This window comes from Microtus pennsylvanicus, chromosome 5 (genome assembly GCF_037038515.1).
Source record: "Microtus pennsylvanicus isolate mMicPen1 chromosome 5, mMicPen1.hap1, whole genome shotgun sequence".
In the NCBI taxonomy this organism is placed as follows: Eukaryota; Metazoa; Chordata; class Mammalia; order Rodentia; family Cricetidae; genus Microtus; species Microtus pennsylvanicus.
The window spans coordinates 23,547,674-23,568,483 of NC_134583.1; the positions used below are offsets into that span (position 1 = coordinate 23,547,674).

General features: G+C 41.7%; 2 protein-coding genes across 17 annotated transcripts in view; one reads left to right on the top strand and one right to left on the bottom strand.

The window, feature by feature from the left end:
* Positions 1–7,004, top strand: part of Cspp1 (centrosome and spindle pole associated protein 1) — a 112,563-nt gene extending 105,559 nt beyond the window's left edge. For all 16 annotated transcript variants that reach the window (XM_075971365.1, XM_075971352.1, XM_075971355.1 and 13 more), the window contains 5 exons: positions 742–788; positions 2,364–2,427; positions 3,145–3,254; positions 4,972–5,110; positions 6,663–7,004. In XM_075971365.1, coding sequence (XP_075827480.1) covers positions 742–788; positions 2,364–2,427; positions 3,145–3,254; positions 4,972–5,110; positions 6,663–6,877 — 575 coding nt within the window. In that variant the 3' untranslated portion in view covers positions 6,878–7,004. The remainder of the gene's footprint in view (positions 1–741; positions 789–2,363; positions 2,428–3,144; positions 3,255–4,971; positions 5,111–6,662) is intronic.
* A 1,263-nt stretch (positions 7,005–8,267) lies between these two features.
* Arfgef1 (ARF guanine nucleotide exchange factor 1) overlaps positions 8,268–20,810 on the bottom strand; it is a 97,295-nt gene continuing 84,752 nt past the window's right edge. The window contains exons 33-39 of the mRNA XM_075971350.1: positions 20,284–20,356; positions 16,952–17,084; positions 14,128–14,267; positions 12,580–12,748; positions 11,416–11,554; positions 10,312–10,429; positions 8,268–9,674 (exon numbers count right to left, since the gene is read on the bottom strand). Of these exons, the coding sequence (XP_075827465.1) occupies positions 9,510–9,674; positions 10,312–10,429; positions 11,416–11,554; positions 12,580–12,748; positions 14,128–14,267; positions 16,952–17,084; positions 20,284–20,356 (937 nt within the window). The 3' untranslated portion in view covers positions 8,268–9,509. The remainder of the gene's footprint in view (positions 9,675–10,311; positions 10,430–11,415; positions 11,555–12,579; positions 12,749–14,127; positions 14,268–16,951; positions 17,085–20,283; positions 20,357–20,810) is intronic.

Sequence of the window (20,810 nt, forward strand, 5' to 3'; positions counted from 1 at the left end):
CCATTGAGAGTGGCCAAAGAAAACGAGTCATTAGGCTTGATCTTGTTAGTTTTTGGAAACTTGAGACCATTTCTTGGTGGACTGATATGGCTTGCAGAATCCAAGGAAGGTCCCTGACCTCGGGAGGTGTGACAGGCAGGAGTAAGTGATCTGACTCCCTTAGGCTGAGCTCGTAGATCAAGACTTGGACAATCACTGTACAATAGACAGCATCCCTCCTCATGGTACAGAATTTTAAGTGTCAAAAGTCTGATTTTGTGGGATCTAAGAGTAACATGGTTCCCAGATAGGTACAGGTATTTCTTACTGCGAGTATCCATCTGCCTAAGTCATGAAGATGGAAGGATGTGGGCCATCACTGCAGCCTTTACTCCCATGTGGGAAAGCTGCTGTGCTGCAGATGCCTGGGCTACTGACCTAGGGCTGGCTGCCCACAGTTTTAGCGTACTCCAACCCCTGGTTAAGCATGGCTTTGTGCAGAGACTACAGGAGCAAGACAGAGGGTTAAAGAAGAAATCCTGTGTTCATTTTTTTTTATATATCATAGTTCACAAAGATTTTATTAGTGAGTCATTTACCAGTATAGATACAAGATTTAATGAGCAAGTAGCATCATTTCTAAGACTGTTGTGGTGTGTGAGGTAGAAATAATTTTCAGTAGAAGCTAGCAATAGGAGATCCGAAATGTATTCCATTTGTTAAACTTCTCTAAATGTCTGCCCGTTATTCTGTTGACTACAGCTGATCTGGACACCGTCTACAACGGGAAAGGACAAGGGCACAGAATGGTAAGAAGTCAATTCACATTTTCAAGTTAGATTTTGGGGCCTATGTTAAATGAGTATTCTAGATTTTGAACATGTCCATACTATTCTTCTTTATATTTAAAACGTAATTTAAGTTGCAAGTGCAATGTCTAAAGATCTGTGGCTAAGATGTGTAGAGAAAATTGACTGTAGTGGGTAAGAATAACACCCACGTGGCTTGAGCTGGTGTCGTCAGCTGTGTCATTTGGGGGAGGTGAGCAGATTGTTTAAGTTTTATGCCTCAGTTTCCCAGTGCTTATTGTGAGGATCAGTTCAAAGACTCAATATTTATTTACAAGGTCCAGATAGGTTTGGCATGTAAGTTCCGTATACTGTCTATTAAATAGGAATGTGTGCCAGGGTGACGGTAGGGTAAGGGAAATAACACATAGAACTGACAAGTTCTCTGTTGTTGAGCCCGGCCACACTGGTTGCAGAGTTGTTAGCAGCAGAAGTGGATTTGGCAGTGCAGAAGATAAACAAGTGTGGTACCTTACTCTTACCTGAAGTGACATTGTATGAAGGCTGAATCAACAAGTATCTTTGCTCTGTGGGCCAGAAACTGTTGTGTGTTCAGGGTACAGGAGTCTTGGAGAGTATTAAAAAAAAATCCCTTTTCCCTGGAGGCTTGTCTTCTGTTCTGAGAGGAGGGGCACATTGCTGAGGTGCTGCTGGGAAGGAATGGACGCTGGAGGGTTGGCCCGGCTGGACTTTGAGTTATGGGGGAGGTAACTGGAGGAAGACTTGAGCAGAGGAGGCTGGAGCAAGGGTGAGCGGGGAGCAGGCGGGCCATCCACAGTGTGGGTGATGAGACGCCTCCCGTGGAGAGCAGACTCACAGGAGTTCAGTGGTGGTCAGAGGAGATATTAGTTCACTATATGGAAGAGTGAGGTGTACAAAAAAAAGTCAGCAGGAGCAAGTGAACTCACTGCCTTAATCCATCGGTAGCATGTCAGATCAGTGCCGAGATCACATGGAAGTTGTAGGCTCCTAATAACACACAAAGTGGATATCATACAACTTCCCACTTGGGATCTCACTACAGTAAGCCCAAGCTCATGGTTTTCCCTACAGTGTGTCATCCGGCGCCTGTAGTGTGCCTGTGGAGGTTGCTGTGTGTGTATGACAGCATCTTTCCTACTTTCCATGGGACTGTCATCTACCCACGTTTCAGAACTGGTAACATAGCCCCAGTTCCTAGCATGGAAGAATTTAGGAAGTAGACTACTCTGACCCACTCAAGAGACAGAACCTCGGTAGCACTTAATGCTTAACGTTTTTCATGGACAACCACAAGAGGGCAGTAAGGAGTTAGTAAATGTCATTCTCAAGCAGGGTGAAATCAGGCCTTCCTGCTGTCTGGAGTCTTGGTGGGGCTGTCTGGATACTAGAATGTGGTTGTTAGGAGGGAACCAGCCCTCCCAGTCATCTCTTTGTTGTTTTGTTGGGGGTTAGAGTAGACACCTGCGCTGTCTCTTAGTGTGACATATTTTCCTACTCCAGACTAAAAATTTGGCCATTAACATGTGACTATTGTTTTTCTTTTTTTAAATTTAGCCCAGAGATGACACTAACGACTTTTTAAAAAATTCATTACTGGAATCTGATAGTGCTTTTATTGGTGAGTGTATTTAATTTACCAGTGTTATGTTAAATTTTACCCCCTACCCCCTCCCGTGTGTGTGTGTGTGTGTGTGTGTGTGTGTGTGTGTGTGTCTGTGCGGGCGCGCGCGTGGATCTACCTTTAAGATAGGATTTCTCTTTCTGGCCCAGGACAACCTCAGACTTTGATCCTCCTCCTCTTGAGTATTGAGATTGTGAGTGTGCACTGCTGTGGTATAGCCATTTTTGAGAGTAGTTTGGCAGCCACACAAAATGCTGAGCAGTCACCATAACACCTGTCAGTAATTCCTAGTTTCCATCCCAAAGAAATCATGTCCACACAGATGGACCTGAAGATTCCTCAAGTGGTGTCATTCAGGTGCCGCGAGGTAGCAATATTCACCAACTGGCAAGTGCAGAGGCCAAGTGTGATGCATCCATATAATGATATGCGCACGAGCCTCAGACACAAAGGACTGTGTTGTAGAATTCCACTCTGTGCAATCTTAGGGGGCAGAATGTTGGACTGGGCCTGGGGAGTGGTTGCCAGTGAGCGTAGGGAGCTATTTGAGATGGTGAAAATTCTAGATAGTCATGATGGTCCAACTGCAGTTTCACTGAAGAAATCACTGAACGTGTATACTAAATAGCATCTCCATAAAGCACTTAAAGAAAAGACCTCAGAGTCTCGAGCCTTAGCTCTAAAATTCAAGATCTCTTTGTGTGGCCCCATTAGGTGCCTATGGTGAAACCTACCCTGCCATTGAAGAGGAGGCCTTCCCTCCACCACCACAGCTGCCCTCTGCAAGGGAGCGCAGGAGGAACAAACTGAAAGGACTAGACTCTGTACGTATGACTGTCTCCCTCCGCATCTCAGTTTAGATGATTCAAGGGTTGCTTTGAAAAGTGGGTGTGGTCTGAGTCTTGGTTCTGCTGTTATTGTGGTGCCCCTGTAGCTCTCATGACGGTAAATACGTATCTCTGCAAATGGCAGAGCTATCCTTTCCTACAAATGCTAACCTTAGTACCTCATCCTTTATCTTATTCTCTATATATGGGCTTTAGTGAAGCCACACAAAGCAACCAATAGCGTTTATCATAAGCCTGTTGGCCTCGAAATAACATAATATGGTGGCAGCTCCATTTGGTCAAGTGAGTTTCCCAATAGGTAAGAGGGCTAAGATTCAAACCCATGTTCTTTTCCACAGCTTTACAGTGTAGTTAATACAAGGCGTTGGAGGCTTCAACAAACCATGTTCTGATGGTATCCTTCCTCTTTGGGTAGACAACTTTGGACAGCTTCTGAAGCTCTTTATTCCCATTTATAGGACATACACTAGTAGTCAGGAGCTCAAGAACCGTCTGCTAACTAGCATCATTGCGTGGCTAGCCTTATCAGGTAGACACATTTCTTTGCCCTAGGTAACTACTAATCAGTGTTGGTCCATGTTGTCTTCCTGCATATTTCATATAAATATTTCTTGTTCTTCCTCAAGGGCCATCCATCTTAGAGCATGTGTAGACACTACATTTGTTCGTTTATTGGATAGGTGATGAATACCGGGCTTAGTGTCACATGTTAGCTGTCATGACTAAGATGGCTCTTAGCATTCATGTACAAGTCTCATATGGGTTTTTGTTTTGCTTTACCTATTTCTCTTGAGTGTGTGCCTAACAGAATTACTGGATTATTTGATCACTGTATGAATTGAACATTTTGAAGGATTTTCCCAAAACATGGTCACCATTTTCAAACATTTTTAACTTATAGCAGTATATGAATTTCCTATTTCTCCATTTGCTTGCAACTAAAATGCCCATGTCATAGACTATCCCATGCGCTTCCTAGCCGGTTGTGGATCTGCTTTGAAGACCCTTTATCCATTTTTAAATTGTGTGTAGTATCTTCACTGGTGAAACTTAGGGTTTCTACATTTCATTCAGATGTTAGATTTGCAAATGTTTTCTGTTAAAAAGATTGTTCTTTATCATCTTGGTGGTTTTGAAGCATAGATGTTTTAACTTTTAATAAGGTCCAAATTGCCAGTTTTATCATTTGGATTTCTGATGGTCTTACATAAGAAATTAGTTTAATATAAAACCATGACGATTTACTTGATATACTTGAGCTAGTTTTGCATATGGGATCTAGAGTCTGAATCTTCCTTTAGCATGCAGACACTATTTCTCTAGCACTGTTCACTGAAAAGACTGTTTTCTTTCCCTGTTGCATTTTGTTTGGTCTTTATTAAGAAAAATACCATGATTAATTTCTTCTATCGCTTTGTGTGTCTGTCCTGGCAGTGACACACTATCTTGAGCACTAACCCTCAGCTACTACTGTTTGTGTTTTCCTTTTGTGCCCTGTAATTCCTGAACCTTATTCAGCTTGCCAGCATTTATGTTATCACAATGCTACTTCTTAGCCCTGACAGTCTCACCTGACCTTGCAAAGACAGGAGACAGGATCCATATGCTGCGCTTTTGCTCTTCATAGTGTGTATTAATCCAGGGTAAAACTATGTTGATTGATTGTTGGGAGTGTTTCTAAATTCTCTTTTAGGATAGTAGTCGGCTCCACATACCACCAGATGGTCTCTCTTTAAAATCTGTCTCCAGTGTAAATATTGATCAGCTTAGAACGAGAAATGAAGACAGAATGAGAAGACTAAATGAGCATCAGAAGAAACCCACTAACACAGGTACCATGCAGATGTTCACTGACTAGTGAACATCTGGAGGAAATGAGAATTTTTAAATCCTTTGAGTTTTATTGTCAAGGACATAACTAGCCTGCTAATCCTGGCTTGAGGTTAACCCTGCAGCAGATTATTGACACTAGAAGGTGCCCTTTAAGAGCAGAACCTAAACAGCTCCAGGAGAGTGGTGTGTATGAAGTTCATCCTCAGTGCTTCATCAGGGAAAGTGCCAACTTAGAATTACTCACAGAAGTAAGGAATGATCAGAAGCTTTGGGTCTTAAGTGACACATCTTATTTTAAGTCTGTAGTATTATAAGGAAAAATTTACCTTTACTTGGCTTTCAGCACCAGGAAGAAAGAAAAAGTTTTCAGTTAATATTCAAAGCCAACCAGCTGATTCGATGAATGGTTCTGGGTGGAACTTTCCATGAAGCACAGGGCAGCTTCAACCTCTCTGCAGCCTGTGTCATATTCTTTGTAAAAACAACAACAACAAAAAAAAACCCAGGCTGCCAGTCCCTGGGATGATGGTCAGGGTTGTTTTAGGAGGGTGGCCTGTTTACAGAAGTCTTTGGTCTGTTTAACTGCATTGCAGTATTTTTGTTGTCACAACTTTTTAACCTCTCTAGTCCAGTAAACACTCTTCCACCAAATACGCAGACACGGTAAACTGAGGGAATAGTACTTTTCATTTCATATCGTAGAAAACATGGGATAGTGAAGATAATGAAAAAGCATTTTCCCTTAATGTGTACCTAAAATTGCTTTTTGTTTTAGAATCAGACTTGAACTAATACTTCAGAAGGCTATATATATCTGAGAAGAGATAGAAAAGCTTAAGATTCTTTTCAGATTCTCGACGTCTAAACTATTTGTTTTAACGCTGTCCTTTCAAACAGGAACTTTGTGGTACGATGTGGACTGATTGCCCATTAACTGAGTGCACACCCCTTTGCTGAGCTAACCCAGGCCAGGAGATGTCATATTTTTTTTTAGAAAAAGAAATTGACATCACAGGGTAGGAAGACAGATTTTTCATATTTTATATTTATTAAGTCAAATATATAGACTTTAAGTAACATCAGGATGTGGCTAATGAACAAGTCCCCTCTTAATGGGCCATTTTAGACTAGTGCAGATGTAATTTCCTCCGAATGACCTTTGACATGCCTTTATCAGTGCTATAAGGCTGGACAAGTATTCCCCAAACTCTGCTAAATTAAAGTCTTGTGTCATGTCCACTGTTTTTCCTAATGGTAACAGACACGAAATAAGATAGTCTATATTTCTACAGTCAACGTTTCATATTTGGTAGAATCTCCTTTGGTACAGTTCAAAGTTCTTGTAGCTGCAGTGCCATGGAGTTAGTTTATTTCTCCCCACCCTCAACAGAGCCCCTTTCATGCATGGGCTCCTACTCCTACTGCCAAAGGGATAGTTGTTGTGGGGAGGAGTTGTGATTCTGTAAAGAGATGCAGAGCTCTAATGGGCTGGACTATAGGTTCACTGTGTATGTCACGGGCCACCCGACTTGTCTCTTTTGCCTCCTGTAGATGACGAGAGTTCACTGGTCGACCCTGATGACATCATGAGACACTTGGGTGAGGATGGATCCAACTCTGTAGCAACTGAGCCCTGGCTCCGCCCGGGCACCTCGGAAACTCTGAAACGGTTCATGGCAGAGCAGCTGAATGAAGAGCAGCAGCAGTGGGTTCCTGGAAAGCCAGGCACTTTTACTTGGCAGGGCCTGTCTGCTGCGCATGCTTGAAATAAACCCTCTCTAGACCCAGCAGTGCCTTTTAGGTGTGAGGAGCTGATCTTGAATGTTTTGCTTGTAGCCCTACCTAAATATTAGTTATTTATGTTCTATCTATATATAAAGTGTATTTTCCCATGATGATATGTTACATATATAATATATTGTATATAAAATCCCTGATTATTGATTTATAACATGATTGTATAGAATTATTTTTGCAATTTTGACATGAGTGGTAATGAACTCTTGATTCAACTACGATATGTGCATTCAATTCTGCTCGCCATTAAGAGGGGGTAGATTAGTGCTAACAGGACTGTGAAGCAGAGCACATTTTCACTAGCACACTCGCCACTGCTAGCTTATACTGAAAACAGTTCTAAGTGTGACTATTCCAGCTGCTATGTAAATGAGCGACCCACAAGCTACTCATTCTCATGACCTTTGTAGCTACAGATTCCATAGGAGTCAAGGAGCTGTGACCATCTTACCTCCATGAGCCATGACTAAATGTTACATCTTCTGCCTCTATTTTATTTTTAATGTTGATAAAGCATACTCAGCTATTAATTTATCTGATTTCACTATTTCTTGATACAAATAAAGTTTTATTTTTATTAACTACCAATGTCAGTTTCTTTACTTGAAGTAGAATTGAGGTTTCTAGAGGCTAAAAAGCTCCACCCGGAAAGGACAGAGGCAGTGGTCTTCTGTCCACTCCTGAGACCCTGGGCTAATCAGTAGGAAATGATACTTCACAAAAAAACTCGCTCAATTTCTAGATAACAGCTGAAGACAACCCAGCCACTGCCTCTGACTTTTCTAGGGACAGAAGAGTTTACCAAAAATGAGAAATTTCTGGTATTCCTGTTTGGGGCTACATGCAGTTTTTTATGTTCAGTTTTGCTCTATTGATAAGTTTTCTCCTGTCAGTGAGAAGTGACAGTAAGAAGGACTGTGTTCTCTTTGGAGAGAGGATGCTACTGCCAGTCATATAAGGAGATGGCTTAGATCAGCAGACAGCAAAGTGGCTTTTAGTTCTACCATTTATCCTGCTTTGAACACGGCTGCTCTAAAGAGATATGGAGGCAAAGGCTACAACATCTCCTTTCTTGAAATTAACTAATCGCATAGCTGGGATTGACTCCTTTACAAAATGTCACATTACAAACTCCCCGAAGGCAGGGGGAACCTTTTCCAGTCTCATAGTAAATAAATAATAGCTTTATCTCTAATTAGTAAATACGCTTTTGGATCTCCTAGGATTAAGGTGAAGGACTTAATGCATAGACTGCAAAGAAGTGTCTTTGTAGCTAAAAAAATATCATTTTTATAGTTTGACTTAAAAAACATCAATGAAAACAGGGCTGTATGTTACACAGTTTTAACTGCACTGATGAAATAATTCAAAAACTTTATTGACCTATAACCTGATTAGATATGCCAGATGAGAATCAATATTGTACAGAAAGTTGTACAGAATTTTTACATAGAAAACTTTACATCTGTACCATATACATTTTATCCATCTGAAAAAATTTTCTACATCCACCGTTAATATGGAATGCTTGACAAGCTTTTCGTTTTAACCATCAGAGCACAATTCACAGTATGAATACATTTCCAGTAAATCTAACCTCCCCAAACCATGCCAGATTTGTTATTTTAATATATTCAACATTAAATTCTGTACATAGAATAAAATCTACATCAAGCCCCGCCACCCAAAAGAAAAAGTGACAGCAACCTAGATTCATTTTGCAGTGATTCAAGTTTCAGTCTGTGTGAAAAGTTATCTACTTTAATGGCTCATCTTTAAAGCCCTAGGAGTATGTCACAGGTAGTTCTTGTCAGCACGGATGTCTCCTACCTTGGTGGTTTCCCCTCCTGTTGTGATCTTGACAAGCACTGGCCACAACAGATTTAGATCATATTAAGCTCTCAAAATGACCATTCCCCCCAAAAGACAAAAGTTCAACCCAAATGTTTTAGTGCATTTGACAAAATATTATGGGTATTTAGCAAGTAGATAAGAAAATAAAGAAATCAAACAGTGCAGGAGGAACAATATGTTTAAGATTTTTATATTACAGACCTGCATCTCTGTACATTTTCACAGAAAGATGATGATTCCCAGTATCTCAGATAGCCTGAGTGTGCAAAAATCTTCAGAGTAAGAATACCATAGTTGCTAAATATCTTTTACCATGAGCAATAATTTTCTCCCTTCCCCCCAATTATAAACATTTTATCCTTCAAAATACAGCTCTCCTGAGTTGTACTTCTTGCAGAAGTTCCATCTTTATATCTATACTTCTTTGGGTAAGTTTCATTTCTGTACCTGCCAAAAGTGTGTGGGGCTCACCCTGCTCAGAGGACAGGGAAGGATCTGTGAAGGTAAGCTGACACTGTTTGAACAGGCTTTCTGCTCAACATGAGCCCAACATGACAGAGAGACCACCAGACTACTAAAGGGACCGCATGGAGTGTTCCGACTGAGTTATAGCTGCAAGCATCTTTACCACTAATTCTCAGACACTGCAATTCAGAGAAACAATTTTTCAGTAGGAAACCTCTGCTCCAGGGTCCTTTTTGTAGAGCAGAGGAATGTAAACACCAACAGAAAAATATTCAGTTCTCATCATTGCTTGTTTATTCCCAGTTCCTGTTCAGGTGGTTGTGATATCTGAAAAACTATTCCAATTCGCAGGAAAAATCTTCTAAGAACAGCGCGAAGTTCAGGAATCAAGTCAAATTGCATAATTTCACATAAGAGAGGGTAGTAGAATGATGCGTGAGCTTTAAACTGGGGGAGGAGATAAATGTCTCCATTAGTACCGCTTGTATTACAAACCACAGAAGCTAAGCTGCCTTTAAAAGCTAGAGCAGCCCTGATCATAGAGAGGAGGGTCTGCCCAAGTATTAAGGGCATGGATTATACAACTGAAAGCGTGAAAGGAATTAAAAACAACAAAAATGTGCACAAGCCCAGGCCACTTGGTTCTTTACTCTTTTAAAAAAAACATGTTCTATTTGCATATCTGACATTTAATAAATTAACACACTTTTCCTGCATATTGAACAAAAGTAAGCAGGCTAGAGAGGAAAACTGAATCTACATTTCCATATAGATAATTTTTATCTTTATTTTTACTGGCACAATTGTTCACTCTGATTAACTGGAGAGCTACTAAATACACTAAAGGCTGGATGCAGCCTGCGCACAGGCCCAAGAATCAGACATGGTGAGGCAGAGGCACAGGGCAAGAGGCCTGTTTTCAGGGGTCACAATGGGGATTTCAATGCTGAGGATCTTATCAGTTGTGTCAGATGGGATTCTACTTCCTGCTCTAATTGAAGTGCTGATCAGAAAACAGAGTGAGAGTGTGCATAGCCTAGGTTTAGTGCAAGGGACAGGGGTGCACAGGGAGCCTCATACTTACCCTGTTGTCACTGATCTTTAGAACTTTAGTTAGGAACAATAAAAGTAAGTTAGTCCAGGCTTCCCGGTGACTTTCGGATGTCAGAGTGAGGAAGTAACTCAGTGCTTCACTGCAGACGCTGCAAAAGAGAAGGCTGGGTTTTATATACTGAGACCTACTGGTCTGCACTCAGAGAGCTCCAGACAAAGGAGGGCAGGGAATATTAACTACTGCCGAACTGGCTGGATCCTATTTGTTTTTATTAACTTGGCAACAAGACTTGTTTTTCAAATTAGGAAGAAAACATTAAAGGAACAAACCCACATCTCCGTTTTCTCTCTCACTTAGAGCCCCTGAGTGACAGAGCAGGTGTGCAGACCTGCTGGTGAGACCTGGGCTGAAACTCGTGACTGCGAGGTTCAGCCTCTTCTGCACCTGATTAGTTTTGTCCATAAATAGGAGATTGGACAGTGACTTGTGAGACTTGTACTGAACCACTGCTCTCAGGACAGGAATGAGCAATGTATGGGCAGCCTTTCCTAAACAGTCTTTCAGTCCGAGCACAAGCTAAATCTACTTATGAAGTAAAACAGAATGAAACCAATTCAACTCATCAAAATTCCAGCTGGGCAGTGGTGGCCACACCTTTAATCTCACCACTTGGGAGGCAGAGGTAGGCAGATCTTTCTGAGTCTGAGGCTAGCCTGGTCTACGGAATACCAGGACAGCCAAAGATACACAGAGAAACCCTGTCTTGAAAAACCTAGAAAAAACCAACAAATCTCCAAATAGGTTTTTAATAAAAAATGCAGGCAGACAAGGCAACCTGTCACTTTTCATCACTGCTTTATAACAAAGACCTATCTTAGGCACTGGAAGGAGTCAAGATCAAGTTTTTCTGAGTGATAAAAATTTCTCCTTTGTCCTTCCTGTATGTTAGACTTGACCTGCTTGGGTGCTGCTGTGGTCCAGACACCAGGAAGCCTGCGACACAGGGGAGAGGTTTGCAGGGAAGAGGGGCTGAATGCTAATCTTCATACTCATCTTTCAGATTCTAAAGGTTCAGCCATCTGCCACCACTACTATCCCTTTCTAGTCCACACAGCTACCATCCACGAGCCTTACTTTAGAAGCCTCTGCTGGACCTCTTCCCAGGCACTGACTCGGCTCTCGTCCATGTACATCCGGAAGAGAATGCGCAGCCCACAGGCCAGGCTGCTTGTCTCCTGTTTTAGAAGATTGGGCTTGGACTTGCCTTTGAAGCCTGTAGAGGGGAAGTTTCTGGAGTTAGATGGGGAAGGCACCTTACAGAAGGGTCTAACAGCCTGTGGGGAGACAGCACTGGCTGCCTACAAAGCACTTCTCAACCTGTGGGTGCCACCCTCTAGGGCCGCATATTTACAACATGAGTCATAGTAGAAGCAAAACTACAGTTAGGAAGTAGCAACGAAAATAATTTTGTGTGGGTGGGGGTGGCAGCTTTAGGAAGGTTGAGAACCACTGCTCTAAACCTCAGATATAAAATAATTTGGGAAAGCAAACGCTCCTAAAGAATTACACCTGGAGCCCTGCAGGCAAAACAGCAGGTGCAGAGCTCTGCTCATGGCAGGGCTCTATAATCAAGAGGCTGTAGAGGGAGGGAGGGAGGGAGGGAGGAAGGGAGGGAGGGAGGGGCTGTTGCAAGCCAGAAACACGAAAGGGCAGAGGAGAAGCAGTGCCCTTCACAGCAATGTCCTAGTCAGATGTCAGCATCTGTTCTCTGACTGGGTTGTAAAGGGAAGAGGATAAAGCCATGTTAGCTGAAAAAGCCAGGGACTACATAGCAGCCTGCATTCTACTGGATGCAGAAACAGCCCCTTCTTTATTTTTCTGGCTATGTTCTAAGAACCTTCTCCTATGAACGGGTACAAATATTTCTTGAATGTAACTTATACAAAGCTTGTTTTTTATTCAAATCTGCTAAATTTCCTAAAACAAATGTAGTTTCCTCATGCACATCATTCCTTTTGGTTCTGAGGGAAGGCCGTTCCTAGGGAAACAAAGTCATTCTAATAGGGATGGTAGAGTCCACGTGGAACCTGGACTTAAGTTCTTCTCTCAAAGGAGGAGTCTGAATTATGCCAACTTGCAATACGAAAGCAGTCTACATGATCTGAGGAAAACAAATCAGCCAGCTACTGAGGGGACTGAGTGCGGGATGAACACACTCAGGTGATTATTTGGCTCAGGAAATTCCAGCAACCACATGCCAGTGTGTTCTCAGTGACACTATGAGACACGATGGCCTACCTGCTTTCCACAGAGCAGTCCTCTGTTCATTGTTGGAATTAAATGCTTTTGCAAATCTATGTGACTCTAATAAGCAGTCCAGTAGCTTAAAAAGCTGTTGTGATGTTAAAAAACGGTACATTCCTTGGTCTTGAGTATCAACACGAACATCGAAGTCTACCGCATCTCTCTTTGAAAAACAAAATACCACAATACACACTTAAACTAGTTTTAGTAAACTTAAAACTCAACGCTCTCCCCTAGCCCTTTTCTCTTTACTATCCGTGTATCTATGTGTATGCCTGTTCATCTATATGTGCACTACATGTACGTAGGTGCCCGCCCACACAGGCCAGAGTTGAGAGTACTGGATCACCTGGAACTGCCTGAGGGGAGTGCTAGGACTCAAACTGAGTCGTCTGCCAACAGCAGCAAGTGCTCTTAACCTTTGAGCCATCTCTACAGCTTCCACCTCCTATTCAAGACGTGAGCAAATTTATCTTAATAAAGTAGAAAACATGTGCCTTCTTTTAAGGGTTTGGTACCAGCACCCTTCCCATTGTCTCAGACCTTCCTGGAACCCTGACACCAGGCTTTGGTCCTCCTAGGCCTATGGTCATTGGCCACCTCAAGCAGTTTTTTGCATCTCTGAATAATGATTTTAATTACTCTCTTGCAGGATCCCTGTTTTTTTTCTGGTAATCTGATGGCAAATTACCTCCTCTGTGACTGCATCCATAGAGGTGGTAGGACTGAGGGCAATAGGCCTAGACCATCTTTTCTCCATGTTTCTCGATGGCCAGCTCAAGTGCTCACACACCCTGTGTCTAAAAAGCACTCTTCCCAGCCTCACATGGTGTGGGACTTTTCTTCTCAACAACTCCTCCTCCCTCAAATGCACACACCTTTCCTAACTGCATCCTTTGCCTACCCCTCCACCACAAGTGGACTATTTAGTGTAACTGCAGACGGCTCCACTCTCGACACCAGTCGCTCAGAAATACTGGATAGTACCTATTCCCTCCACCCTGGCTTTCTCTCTGTGGGAAGTGCTCATCAATAAGCACGCTGACATAACACCAACCTGGGAGACCCCGTCATGCCCCTGCACTACTACTCCATTTCTTCAGACCTCTGCACAGTAAAAGTCCTTAACAGAGCTAACTAACAATATATACACTCTCCATCTCCTCCTCTTACACCCACAGTGTTAAACTGAGTTCAACGTCATGCGACCCATCTAGAGCACTTGGTTAATCCTTCTTAAAACATTTGTTTTACTTGACTTTGACCTGACCTTGCTTCTTCCTCTTTGGGGCTCACTGATTTCCATGGCATCTCTACTGACTGTCTTGACAACTGTGGTGAATGAGGCCCCAGAGCTCACTCCCTGACCCTCCCTCTCTGCCATGGCCATTCTTATACCTCATGACATGAGCTCACGGCTCGGAATGACAACTACATGAAGGTCTTCCAAATGACATCTCTAGCCTGAATATTGTCTGAGGCCAGAGCCTGCAGCCGCCTCCCTCCTCTCACAGGCAAGCTGCCACCATCACAGTTTCTCACCTGGGCTGCAGCTAAGTTCTCTGCGTCTTCCTTCTTACTTGTGGCTGGGAAGAACACAATGTTGTCGATGGTCTGGATGAGTTCCAGCTGCACAACACATTTAATCAACAGGGCAGCAAACAATTTTTGTTCTGGGAATTCTGTGAGGAAACCCCCCAATGCACATGCAAACAAAACATTATTTTGAATCCTTTATAATTTCTATGATATTACAACACTAAGGAAACATTACTGTGTACGAAGGTCATTTGCATAGCTCACACTGAAGAAGATATCCTGCCTTTGTTCATAGACACCACTTGCTAAAGTTCACTTTGTATCAATGAAATGTTTAAGAAGGTAATTACTTAAACAAGTGGAAATATCTTCCATGATTTTAACAGTGTACTTGTTCAAACTGATTACTTTCAATTCAGGTTATTATTGAAATAAATAGCTTTTCCTGATGTCCAAGTCTATTCTTTGAACATATGAAAACCTGTATAAGGAAACCCCAGGACCCAAATCAACACAAAACAGAACATGGATAGCCAGGATTCTCATCAAATCATGGGATATTGTAGTTCAGCTGTCCGACAGGTTTATCTTGGTCCACATGTGTTTGTAGATTAAACTAATGCTTATTTTCAATTGATACACCAGTAAACAAATTATAAACATGTGGGTTAAGGACACTGCCACTAAACCCAGTTTCAGAAGTGTTCCCCACACAGCCTTCTACTCCACAGCTAGGACAAACTTCACTGCTCAGTCTACCAGCCTGCTGGGATGGCATCAAAGGACAGCACAGCTTTTCAGTAACCAGGCAGCTAGGCAGGTGCAGATGGAGGGGCTGAGAGAGAGAGAGGACTCAGCCACCAATTGCTGTGAGCACTGGGCAGCACTGATGTGGGCCAGGCAGGGAAGGGAAGGGTCAGACAGCAAGGCCACATCTGGTTCCTGTTCTAATGGGCAACAGATGCCAAGAGGAATTACTTATTAACCAATCAGGGGCAAGAGTTCCAGCAGTTGCTGATTTATAATCCCTTAGTTTCTTTCTAATATGAAGAGCATTTACTATAAAATTCCCTCTCTGGAACCAATTTTTGCAAGTTAAACTTAATTACTGAGACATTTGAAAGTTCCCTGTTCAAATATTTTTCTAGAAATGTTGTTCTATATAGTATTTGGTTCTTATGGTTGAAGATAAGTTAAAAACAAAGAGCCCCACTAGGCCCAAGGTCCCCCTTGCTACAGTGATGGCTAGCACTGTGCATTCTCACCCCTTTATTTAATTAGTCGAAACATCCCAGAACAGAGTCTTTTGGTAGCACTTGGACCCCAGAAGGGGCTGAGCAGTAGGCAGGTGTTTCAGGAAAAGGGGTTTCATTAGGATGCTAGGAGAGCTCTGAGTGGTACCTAGATATCCTCAGTAACAGAGTTTGGCAGATAGGCTGCACTGGGACTCTCAGTAGGAATATAAATGGTGTTACTACCATGAACAGCTTCATGGTTCTTTAGATGGTACAAAGAATTAGCATACAGCCCAGTAATTCTACTTTCAGGTACATTTACACAAGACCTGACAAGAGGTGTTCAGACTGTGTGGACACAAATACTCCCACTAGCACTACTCATAATCCATGTGCACAAACACACAGAGGATTCTTAACTCGGTAATAGGAAGGAGTAAGTTACTGATTCATACTATGACGAATCTCAAGATCACACACTATATGATTTCATCCATGGAAAACCCACAGAAGAGCCGAGACACAGAGAGCAGAACGGTGGTTGTCAGGAGATAGAGAAGGGGAGAATAAGGAGTGGCTTCTCATTGACTATGGGATTTTCTTTCCGTAGTGATGAAAAAGTTTTGTAACTAGTCATGGGTGGCGTCTGACAACATTCTGAATGTATGAAATCAAACTCAGCTGTTTATTTGTAAATAGTCACTGTTCAGTGAGTGTAGTCTAAATTAAAATTTCATTCCATTTATCTTCTGTTTACTGTGCATGCACATACATGTGTGTGTTGGCAAGTGGAGACCAGAGGGCAGCTTTTAGGACTCAGCTCTTTCCTTCTACCATAGAGTTCCCATGGATCAAACTCAGGGCATCAGGCCTGGTGGCAAGTGACTTTACTTGTTGAGCCATCTAGTTGGTCACACAGGCGCCAGTGTTATAAAGTGTTTAAAGCCACCTTCTTTTCTAAAGAGGTATAGTCTTTTCTATGTGTTATTTGCTTTCAGCAAACAAAACTGAACTGATGTCAAAAAATCATTTTGGGGCAAAGGTGATGGACAATTCTGAAGGTGATCCATGGAGACAGGGTAGGCAGCAGTGCAGAAGACTTGGTCCCCTTAGCTGGGAGCTCCTGCATTGGGATCCTTTACTAAGTGCCCAGCAGATACGGAGAGGAAGACATGGGGTTTCCCACCTTTACACACAGAAAATGGGGTCTGAATATAGAGGAACAGAGAAGACCCCTGCGCCCAAGGCAAACATTAGCCCAAGTTGACACTGCAGATGTCATCTGTCAGACATGTCCACACTGGGGTAGAAACAGTAAAACGTTATCTCAAACCTAATTACGGAATATGCTGATTAATAAGAGCAACAACCAGGCGATGGTGGCACATGTTGTTAATCCTAGCACTCAAAAGCATAGGCAAGAGGATCTCTCTGAGTTCAAGGTCAGCCTGGTCTACAGAGTGAGTTCCAGGACAGTCAGAGATACACAGAGAAACCCTGCCTTAAACCCTCCCCCCCAAAAGAAGTGTATCAAAAAAATGACTCTTACCTATATAAAGTATATTTTATTTTTATTTAGATAAATAACTCACTTGCTGTAGGTTTCACTTTGCTAACTTCTTCATTCATAGTAGAAACAGAAACCAGTGGTGCCTGTTGTCTGTTATCAGAAGATCTTGGTTGAACAGAATCATGTATATCTACAGATTTCTGCGATATTGTATCCTAGTAAGATAAATTTATTGTTAAGCACACTGCAAGGAGGAACATACTGTCTGTTATTCATATTATACTATTTTTTTAAAAAATTATAAAATTTAGATGTTATCCATGAAAAAAATCATTCTGCATTTAAATTATCTAGATACAGTTAAAAGCTGAACATCTTTAGGACAACAGCTAAGGGTTCATATGGGAGAATGCTGCAAATCTGAGGCCAGCTTGGACTGCAGAAAGTAAAACTTAAAAAAACCTAAGCCCAGGCCAGGTGGTGGTGGCACAAACCTTTGATCCCAGCCCTAGGGAAGCAGAGGTGGGCAGATCTCTGTGCCTTCAAGCGAGTTGCAGGACAGCCAAGGTTACATTAAAAAAAAAAAAAAGGCTCCCTTTCTGACCTTCTGTGAGTTCAGGCCTGATACCATCTGTGCTATGCTAAGTCGATGTTACATGCATGCAAAACTAGTCAGCAGGATGCACACGTGTTCTCCAGATCTAACCCGGCTCACATGGGTGAAAGTGGAGGGCAATTTCATGAACTGTGGGAGTAGCTACAGAAGTGTCTTCTGTTCTCAAGGAAACAAGCTGAGAAAGGAGAAGCTGGCTTTAGGATGAGCACTGCGCTATTTCTCTATATGGCCTCACCTGGGCTTTGTGGAGGCTTGTGTTCCTAGAAACAGTGCTGAGCAAGTAGATTTTAACTGGCTACAAGTCCAATGAGAACATAGTTTCCAGTTCTTGATAAAATACAACTATATATACTTTTACTATAGGAGGATTAAGTATGAGAACATTTCTTAAAGATTTATTTTCAATTATGTGTATGCGTTCATTTGTGCAGATGCTCAGAGACCGGAACCAGGTGTTGGATCCCTGGAGCTGGAGTTACAGATGGGTGTAAGCTCCATGTGGGTGCTGAGGAACAAACTCAGGTCCCCTGTAGCAGCAGTTCCTGCTCTCAAACACCAAGTCTCTCTCTAGCACTCTACATCATAGAGCCGTTATTTTATTGTTATGGGTTTTAGTAATCTAAGTAAGTTATTTTTTAACATATAAGCAACGTTAAGTAAAAAATTGTTTTAGTGTTGCAGAGTATCTATTTGATCATATTGACTTCAAAACACATTTTAAAATAAAAACACATAGGAATACTTACAGTAATACTTAAAACTGGGTTACAACACAAAGGGTTGAAAAATTATTTTAAAAATTTTTGAATGTTAGGGTAAAGAAAAATTCTTCATGTAGTTGTGAAAATATTGCCTAGATATGCTAACTAGTATTTACATTTAAAAATCTTTTAAGTGTATGTGTATCAAAAAATCTTTGAAATATGTCTAAGAAACAAATGGAAGCATGCTGATCAATTAGTAAGGAGGTAGAAAAACTGTTATATTTTAAGCCCTGAATTCTTTCTTGTACATATACTTTTATTACATCTATTTTTATAGTGACCAGTTACTTTTAAAATACTATTTTAAGTGCACAGCAAGAATTACTTCAGCTAGGAGTGGCAGCGGGAACTTCTGACAACTTGGCCAGTTCTACGTAGTTAGAGGAAAAGAGAAACAGACTGAGAACAGAGCTGCAGGAGCAGAATGGCGGCGGCAGCTTCAACATCACAAGGTGACCGGGGCGAGCGGGACTTATCTTTGTTACCCAAGCCTGAGGTTGTGGTGAGATGCCTGACGTAATCTTCACCACAGTGACATACAGAACAGTACAGACCCATACTGCATATGCTACCCTGTGTGACAGAAGAGGATGTTCAACAAGTGATGGGGTGTCTAACGGATCAAACCAACACATCAATTATGGAGCAATTATGAATCTCTGTGGCAGACACCACAAGAAACAACACTACTCTAGTATGTAATCTATGTTTTTCCTATTAACAATTAGTTGAGAAATTTAAAAGCTATGGGAAGCAAACAGGTCAGTGGGCACTATCTTGCTACTACGCTCTCTGAGGTTTAAAATTCAAGGGCTAGGGACTGTTGACAGTTTTTGCAGAAAACCTGGGTTTGTTTCCATGTGTAACTTAAGTTCTATGGGACCTGGCAACGCTTCTGGCCTCCAGAGGGTCCTACATACTTGTGGAGCATAAAATTTCATGTAGGAAAATATATATAACACACATAAATCTTTTTAAAGTTTTCAAGGGCTAGAAAACCAACATGAACAGTGTGACCTAGTTTTTTTTTTCTTGCTGTTTTTGGTAAAATGGAAAAGGTAGAATCAGAATAAAGCCTACATATTGGATAAAAATAGTTCCAACAAGAATGTTTTGATTGTGTGATCTGAGTTATCCTTTTGGTATCTTCAAAAAAAGATGTGAATCTCATAGTGGTTAAAGAACACCATATTTGCAAATTCCCCTAAAAGGACTGGATAAAGCACATGGAGAGAGCATGTGAGGGAGTGAGCCGACAACAGATGCAGCACACAGGGCGAAGGTACAGGGGAGCGGACATGTGAGCTGGCTAAAAGTGTTTCCTGTACAGCTGTGTAGGAATCCAATATATGGGCTGAAGGGCACACTAGAATTATTTCACTATTTTCTATATAATGAAATTATATCAAAGTAAAAAGGTAAAACAAGATTCAATATCTTTAGTGTAAAAAATCTCTATAATCTGGCTTCTGCATTCATAACCCTTGAAATTATTTTATTCTATGCCCTAAATAAACAGTAATTTTAAGTATTCCCTTCATGGTACCTACAGAGTATAAAACTCTTATATGTAAAATGTGTCATCAGGAATTTTAATCTGAGAATTTCACGTAAGAAACTTACATTGTCTTTTAAGAAGAGCTGGTCTCACTGCCAGAGTTCAGATATTTATATCCAGACATTCCTTTTTGCCACTCTTTAGTGTATGTGTGGAATCAGAAACAAAATTCATGCTCAAACTTAATCCTCTGAACAGTAAGAGTTCATCTGACAAGAGGGCAGTGCCCTATGGACAGAGTGATGTCTTACTACAAAAGGTTAAGGGGCCAGCGTGGAAGGAGAGGGCAGCCTCCCGTAGACACATGCTGCTCCCTTGCAGCCGCCCTCCACACTGAGAAGCCGGCCTCGGGTATCTCTAGACTACCTAGGGTTAGGCACTCTGTAACAGCAATGGGAACATTAGGGCTCTGACACGTAGAGTTTGGCTACAGTTAAATTACTTGCCATAGACAAAATCAAATAAGGTTTACTTACCAATTGTTTTTCACTCATGGGTGATGGAGAGGGGGGAGCAGCCTCTCCTGAAGTAGGACGCCACGTCAGGAGCCTTTAAGATACCAGAACAAAACCAGTCACTGGGCCACAGTAAAGAGTTATGCCACATGCAACATATTTTAAATGGGCATTAAAAAAGGGGAAAAATTACAGTTTGACTACTGATAAAAGCAATTTTCTGAGATCTATTCAGTAAAAATTTTCAAAGATGTACTTTTGGAGGTTAATTCAGCAGCACTCAATATAGTTATAACAGTTTCAAAGAAAAATATACTTTCTAAAGTGCCATAGATTTCAGACTTAGTTCTTCTAAATATTAATGTCTTAAATATCACCTTAGAGCAAGCTTGTTTTTTTCCTTTTTTTTTTTGTTTGTTTGTTTTTGTTGTTTTGAAGACAGGGTTTCTCTGTAGCTTTGGAGCCTGCCCTGGAACTAGCTCTTGTAGACCAGGCTGGCCTTGAACTCACAGAGATCCGCCTCCCTCTGCCTCCTGGGATTAAAGTGC